The 8,470-nt window shown below is 39.7% G+C and overlaps 1 protein-coding gene across 1 annotated transcript; it reads left to right on the top strand.

Annotated features, from left to right (window-relative positions):
- Window positions 1–289: 289 nt before the first annotated feature.
- Window positions 290–6,741, top strand: LOC109967009 (immunoglobulin superfamily containing leucine-rich repeat protein 2-like). The gene is made up of 2 exons (XM_020612321.1): window positions 290–654; window positions 2,496–6,741. Exon 2 carries the CDS (start codon window positions 2,505–2,507, stop codon window positions 4,632–4,634), a length of 2,130 nt encoding a protein of 709 aa, XP_020467977.1. The 5' UTR covers window positions 290–654; window positions 2,496–2,504; the 3' UTR covers window positions 4,635–6,741.
- Window positions 6,742–8,470: the final 1,729 nt, after the last annotated feature.

Below are 8,470 nucleotides of genomic sequence, written 5' to 3'. Positions count from 1 at the left end.
GCTAGTTAAAGTCTATTAGTGTTGTATTGGTTCACTGAAGTGTCAGACTGTGTCATAACTACAAGACATGCATCAATGGTATTTAATTAAAATGAGATCTAAACAACTGTGGTCAGCAAATTCCATCTTGTTTACTAGTATGTTAAAGGCCTGGTCTTCAAAATGAATACATTTTGAATAATATAATAAGACAGCACTGTTTACAGTTTAAAACATTTTCATTGAAATTATTTCTCAGCTATTATGAGAAATAATGTGATTTGCCAGAAAGTTATTTTATTAAATTAGCTTTGCTGGACACCACTATGGTGAGTCTTTTTTCTTACTGCAGATAAATGAAAGCCACGCCAGTGTCTGGAAAAGATAAGAGCAGGAGCGGAAGAAATCTCATTCTTCATGTTGCAATGATGCAGAGAGATCTCAGACAATAGCAGTAGTTCTCCTTTAATGTGGAAACGTCGATACTGTTCTGTCGAGAGGAGAGGATGAGGGGAGGAGGAATGACACAGGCAGGAGACACGAAGAGCACCATGTAGAAGCAGACCCACAGAAGCATGGACTCGGCCTCAGCTTCAAACTTCGAGACAACATGTAGGATGCGCTGCTTTGACTGGCGTATTCGCGTTTCTCTGCAGAAATAAAACACAAACGCAGGTAAGCTTGTTGCCCAGGTTTAGGCTACTAACGCAGAGATGAGGGATCTTATTTTCTCCACGCATCAATTTTTTATGTGCGACCCTGGGCGAGGTCGTTTTGCAGAGAACTTTGATCTTATTGTCAGATCACACTGACAGCTACGATGCTGGTTTTATAGTGTCAAGTGAATTCTAGCGATTTGGATGGCAGGCTGCAAACACGCAGAATCGACGTGCGGCTGGCTTTCAGCACCAAGGACAGAGCACCGAGGCTGCTGCGTAGTTATCAGCTGAAAAATTGTTTGCGCATGTTTTTTTTTTTCTGTTTGCCCAGACACCACAGAGGGTGTTGACAAACAGAGACACAGCTTATCTCACAGAATACATAGCCGCCTCGACACTAATGCCAGTTCGAGAATAACATTCGAGTTAAACATGTTAATTTCTTAAAAGCAGGATGACCATGTTTGAGAATGAGCTGCTGAAGCTTTTACTCCGGTCATGTCAGTTTTTTAAATATAGCCCGTAATCACAAATTAGCCTCAGAGGTTTTTAGAATTTATACCTTAGGAAAAGAATGAATCACTCTTCCAGGATGTTCAGTTATACAGTACAGTAGATGGTGCGCATACAAAACACAATTACAATATGGAAAGTTAAGATGACAATAAACACAAACAAATCCAATCAAATCAAATTTTATTTGTATAGCGCCAAATCACAACAAAAGTCATCTCAGGACACTTGACAGAGTAAGGTCTAGACCTTACTGTTATCCCTATTATTACATAGGAAAACCCAACAAATCCCCCTTGAGCACTTAGTGGAGCGCCACCTCCTTTCCATTTTTCGTGATGCCTGTTTTAGGGAGCGGAGCTGCGAGCTGTACCATGGGGCTAGCCTCCTCTGTTTCATTGCCTTCCTTTTCAGAGGGGTAACGGTATCAAGTGTATTAGGCAGGGAGGCTGCAGTACTATCAACAAGATTATCAACTTCTGTGGAAGTAAAGTTAAGGTGGCCTCCCTCCACTGTGTTGGCAAATGGCACTGAAGTAAATAATGACGGAATTATTTCCTTAAACGTGGTAACAGCATTGTTGGATAGACATCTACTGTAGTGGAATTGTTTCCCATGAGGAAAAACTATTAAGTGTTCAGTTTCGATGCCATACATCAGAACAAGTTCAAGAGTGTGATTAAAACAGTGAGTGGGTTTATTTACAGTTTGAGAAAAGCCAACTGAGTCTAATAATGAACAGAATGCATTGTTGAGGCTGTCATTGTCAGCATCTACATGAATATTAAAGTTGCCTACTATGATTATTTTATCTGTACTAAGCACTAAATCAAACAGAAAGTCTGAGAATTCACTTAAAAACTCTGAATAAGGAGCAGGTGGACGGTATACAATAACAAACAGAACAGGCTTTTGAGTTTTCCAGTTTGGGTGTGAGAGACTCAGAGTGAGACTTTCAAATGAGTTATAACTATGTTTAGGTCTAGGGTTGAGTAATAGGCTTGAGTCAAAGATCGCTGCCACACCTCAACCTCGGCCTGTGTTTCAAGGGATGTGACAGTTACTGTGACCAGGTGGAGTGGATACAACTCCATATATGAATGCAAGAAGACCTTGAGCAATTTCCAAGTACCACCAAACAAGTTTTAAAAAAACTATTAAGTTGATTAAATGCTCCACAATTGCTCTGAATTGACAACATAGCATCTCTTCCTCTTTCTTCATAAAAAGGACACTTTAATTTTTTGCTGTAGTGCTTTGTTTTCTTAATGCCAAATTAAACATGCTAAATAAATGAAGTTTAATCTACTGTTTGATGAATGGACTGTGACACTATTTTTGCAGGGGCAGAACATGGCAGACCTCTACTTCACACTGTGGATTGCCACAGTCTTCACCACTGGGCTTGGCTGCCCTGAACTCTGTACCTGCTCAGATAAATATGGCCACCATTTTGCTGAATGCTCCTACAAAGATTTAGCCGAAGTCCCAGATGGTTTGCCTCCTAATGTTACAACTGTGAGTCTCTCTGCTAACAAGATCAGTCTGATATCATCAGGATGTTTTGACAATGTCACCAAGGTGATATCACTGTGGTTGGCCCACAATGAGATCATCTCCATAGAACAAGGGGCCTTTGCTCTCCTGGTTCATCTGCGTAACTTTGACATCAGCCACAATAAAATTATTGACTTTCCCTGGGAGGATCTGCAGAATCTCAGAGCCCTGCACCTGCTGAAAATGAACCACAATGAGATGGTCCACCTGCCCAGGGACACTTTCTCCAACCTCAAAGACCTGAGATCCCTCCAACTCAACAATAACAAATTTATAACCATAGCTGAAGGGACGTTTGATGGTTTGGTGTCTTTGTCACATTTGCAGATTCATAACAATCCTTACGCATGCACCTGCTTGCTTGACTGGCTCAGAGATTGGATTTCAACAACTACCATCTCAGTACCAGAGGTGAATTTGATAATTTGTGCAACACCAGAGAAACTTAAAGGACAAATGATCAAGAAACTGCCTGAATCAAAGTGCACATGCCCAAATGTCACAATACGGACTGAGCCAAACATCCACAACACAACTTTCTATGAGGACAGTAGGTTGGTCCTGACTTGTGAATTTAAAGGAAACCCAAAGCCACTGGTCATGTGGAATATTCACAGTAAAAGCCCGACGCTGGAGCTGGCTTTGCCTTTCAGTGAAGATGACTCAGCAGAATCAAAGGAGGACTCTCGGCTGCCTCATCATCCTTTCAAAGTCTTTAGTAAGGGGACTCTTACAATCTTACAGCTTAGGAAAGAGGATGGTGGCAACTACAGCTGCTCAGCCACAAATGAGTTTGGCAGAGCTGAGGATACAGTGTCAGTGGAGGTTGTAGCTTCACCAAAACCAACACCTATAAAACAAAAGATCACAACACGTCGTTATGCTAAAACATACCCATCTATACACCAAACAACAAACAAAATATCTGATTTTGATTCTGTGCATCTGCCACGTGTCAAGAAAATAGACACGAACATTGTACCAACTTTAGCGCGCACTGCAGAGTCTTATGAGGAGGCAACAATATCTCCATCACTTGCTAGTAAATGTGGCTTGAAGGCTAATACCAGATACATTTCTATCCATGTCTTAAATGGAAGCTTGGATGATATCAAGCAGTACACATTTGACTTTGGTGTCATTGCATTAGAGGTATCAGAAACAGAGGCATCGGTGCAACTTAACCCTCTCCTCACACCCAGACACAAAAGCACCCACCGGGCCACCACAGCTGCCACAGCTGGGAGCTTCCACAATGACAGCGAAGACCGCCATGGCTTTTCAGGTGTCTCTGCAAAAGTCCATTCCAATGGTTTGTACCTGTGCGTCACTGATGATCGCAAACACTCAGCTGTGCAGTGGTCAAGGATCAAGGAGGGTGTCCACACATATCTATTCAGCGGTTTACTCCCTGACACCAACTACTCCCTGTGCTTGACCTACAGAGGAGAGAACTGTGAGGTCCAGGTGCTGTTCACAACCAGGAGGAGAGTTCCTAACCTGTTCATCATCATCTCGGTCAGCATCTGCCTCCTGACCGTGTCTACTGTGCCTCTGCTTGGTGCAACATGCTTCCATTTGGTGTACAAATATCGTAGCAAGACATACAAGCTGATCCTGAAGGCCAAAGACCAGTACCACATGGAGAGGAACCTCAATGTGACCTTTAACATCCACTCACCTCAGACTGAGTCTCAGAGGAAGATTAATGGCACCCAGCAGGATGAGGAGGAGGGTGACACTGAGAGCGGCGATGGAGAGAAAGAGGCAGATACAGAAGAAAGTGTGGTGACTGACTCATTTACTTTGTCTCAGTGCAGAGGGATGTTAGACGACTGTGAGGTTGGATCTGAGTATAGTGACAGGTTGCCATTGGGAGCTGAAGCAGTGAATATTACTAGTCATTACAAATATCCAAATCAGTAAAAGTCGACAGTTTCTGATGCAACTTGTAGGGGATTTTTTGCATTCAGATTTTGTGCCAAAGGTTTGATTCCCCTTTGTCTCACAAAAATAGCCCAGAAATATTACTTTCACTAGCAAAGACCATGCCATCAGAGTGGAAGTATAAATAATTTTAATGAGTAGATAAATACATTGATAAAGGAGAGCTGCCTTGTATCCAGCAGCATGTCAACAGTAGTGTGGAGAACACTTTGAAGGGAACCATGGCTACACCCAGATGTGACACATCCCCTTGTAATAGAACAGAAAGACAGGGAGTATGAGCAAAAGTGGCCGAAGTCAAGAGGTAGAAATAGTGCTCACCATCACCAGGGCTGCACAATTCTTAATCATTTTATTTAAATTATACAAAATACTTGACATTTTAAATGCACATTTAAATCCAGATCTACATAAAATACACTTAGAGATAGACAATCACGAGATTGCCAGCCTGCCTTATTTAAGTAAGTTCAGTACAAGTGCAGAATTAAAAAAAAAATAAAAAAAAAAATAAAAAAAGCCTTCTCTGTTTACATAAAGGAATCCCATAAACAATTCCTGGCTCTGCCATGTTCTTTGGTCTATGGTCCAACGTTCCACCAAATGTAAGGAAAATCTGTTAATAAAAGCTTTCACCTAACTAGAAAAAAAACAACAAACAAGACTTAATGTTACAGCCACTTTTGAGCACCAGAGTCTTACTTTGTCAAAATGTTCCTGGCCATATTCTCTATCCTGTGGCTCTGTCAGGGCCCTTCCCACGGGTGTTTTACTCTTACTGAAGTTGTGTGAAGCTATGTTGGGAATTACAAACCTCAAACTTTGTGAGCTAATGAAAATGATAATGTTTTAAATTGCCCCACCCTAACAGGTGCAACAAAACTAATAAGAGATTCAGGTATCATCTGAAATCACCTATGTACTATTGGTTGGACTTTGGATGTGCAGAGGGTTTCATTTTTGAAAAACCTAAAAAAACAAGCAAACAAACAAAAGTCTCTGGTGTTACGTTACCATGTCCTAGGTACAGTAAGTGTTTTCACAAGGTCAGACACCAAGCCTCCATGCGTGCTCAAAGCATCGTCAGGATGGCCCTAATATACAGCTGGCAATGAAAGTAAGATGCAACCTATACAAACTGACCTTGTGTCTGTCATCTGGGGTCAGGATGAGGACAGCTGACAATAGAAAACACTGTATTAAAACACATGTAGCAAAGCATGTGCTGCAAATAAAGTGCAGTGCAAAATTATTAGGAAAAATGTCAACTTGATGTAGGATGTAGTAAATGCTAACTAAATATAACTTACAAATATTGTGCTTTAAACCACTCAGTAAATTCATGCTGTTGTGTTAGGAGTGCAATAGCTTAACAGAAACTCTGATAAAAGCATTTAAATGTTTAGAAAAACTGCTGTTTCAAAGATCAAACTAGTGTGTCCTGTAGCTATGAGATCGTTGTCCAGTTATACTGTGAACATGTGCTATGAAGACAACTGTGGTCATCTAAATGGGTCTTTCAAACAGGCCTTCTTTCAATCACCCTAACATCTCTCATGCTAGTTCAATGTGCACAGTAAGTTTAATATTATCTACCAAGTCTATTGTAGTGTGCAACAGCACAAGCACTTATCAGTGTGTATGTGAAGTCATTGCTCTTGTTTTGTGTTGTGTTAAAAGATCTGCTTGTGTTCTTGTGAGCTGCAGTATACTGTGTACTATGTGTATGTTTTTGACTGAAATAATTTTATGTCATGTTTGCTGGTGGTTTTTTTCCCCAGTTTTGCCCCTGTAAAACCAGCCCTGTAAAAAGAGCAAGAAAAGAAACAGTATGGTTTTATCAAAGTGTTTAAATGTCCTCACAGTCTCTCCTAATCCTATGTGCCTCAGTAGAGTTTCATATTCTGATAATTGTTTATATTTTTGCCTCCACAAATTCATTTCCATACCATGCTAAATATTTAGGATATCTAAAATACAACATAGAAATACAACAAAAAAAATCTGTTGCTTTTTTTGGTGTTTTATACTATAATCATTACATATTTGAATAAAATGAGGTATTAAATCAGTGCCTGTATACATGACTGAATTAGTGTTAAAAAAAAAATCTAATAATACTTTGAAATTTTAATTAGAAATTGTCATGGTAGGATTAGTAAAAAGCAAAACAATAAAAATGCACAAATCATAATTTTATAATTAAAATGACTAATGTGCCTAATAAACACTTCACAAACTCTTAAATTATCATCATCATTAACTTTATTTATATAGCACGTTTAACACAGCCGAAGCTGACCAAAGTGCTTAACACAATATCACTAAAACCTGTTAAAACACAATAAAACAAGCAGAAGCAATAAACACAACAATAAAACAGGATCACACTAAAACAACCACCCATCATAAAACAAAAAAGCTCAACAAGACAGAGGCTCATACTGGTTCGAACGCCAAATGGTACAGATGAGTCTTCAAATAAGTTTTAAAAGTGGACAACAAGGAGGCCTGACTAATGTAAAGGGGCAACTTAGGAGCCCCCACAGGGAATGCTCTGTCCCCCCTAAGTCTCCGCCTAGCCCTCGGTGTCTCCAAGAGCAGCTGATCGGCTGATCTGAGGCCATTTAAAGACTTAAAAACAAATAAAAGAATCTTAAAATGAATTCTAAAACACACCAGCAGCCAATGTAGAGAAGCCAAAATAGGTGTGATATGGTCCCTTTTGCGCCCTCCAACCAGTAGACAAGCAGCAGCATTTTGGACTCTCTGAAGGCGGGCAAGGGACGCCTGACTGAGCCCAAAATATAGCGCATTACAATAATCCAGACGAGATGTAATGAATGCATGTATTACTGACTGGAAATGCAGCTGCGAAAGAAAAGGCTTGACCTTTGCCAGATGCCGGAGATGATAAAAACTGGCCCGTACAAACGCATTCACCTGATGTTCCATTCTAAAATCAGAGTCTATTTTAACACCCAGGTTTGTAATGGTCGACTGCACGTACTGTTCTAAGCAACCCAAATCAACTGGGGGAAAATCACCAGAGTTAATTTTAAATGCAGTGCTTCATAGTGGACACATGATAAGAGGGAGCCAGGATAACTCAAAGGAAAGAGAATATGATGGGGACTTGTGTAGGATGCCAGGGCCATTTTGTGGTGACAAGCTGATGAATTAACAGCCCTGACTACTTTATAATCATAATAAGAGCAGTGACACTGTCAAGCCATACAAAAAAAATCTGTTGCTTTTTTTGGTGTTTTATACTATAATCATTACATATTTGAATAAAATGAGGTATTAAATCAGTGCCTGTATACATGACTGAATTAGTGTTAAAAAAAAAATCTAATAATACTTTGAAATTTTAATTAGAAATTGTCATGGTAGGATTAGTAAAAAGCAAAACAATAAAAATGCACAAATCATAATTTTATAATTAAAATGACTAATGTGCCTAATAAACACTTCACAAACTCTTAAATTATCATCATCATTAACTTTATTTATATAGCACGTTTAACACAGCCGAAGCTGACCAAAGTGCTTAACACAATATCACTAAAACCTGTTAAAACACAATAAAACAAGCAGAAGCAATAAACACAACAATAAAACAGGATCACACTAAAACAACCACCCATCATAAAACAAAAAAGCTCAACAAGACAGAGGCTCATACTGGTTCGAACGCCAAATGGTACAGATGAGTCTTCAAATAAGTTTTAAAAGTGGACAACAAGGAGGCCTGACTAATGTAAAGGGGCAGTGCATTCCACAACTTAGGAGCCCCCACAGAGAATGCTCTG

Source organism: Monopterus albus, unplaced genomic scaffold, assembly GCF_001952655.1.
Source record: "Monopterus albus unplaced genomic scaffold, M_albus_1.0 scaffold123.1, whole genome shotgun sequence".
Classification (NCBI taxonomy): Eukaryota; Metazoa; Chordata; class Actinopteri; order Synbranchiformes; family Synbranchidae; genus Monopterus; species Monopterus albus.
The sequence above is the reverse complement of the archived record's forward strand: the minus strand, read 5'-3'. Positions and strand labels throughout refer to the sequence as shown.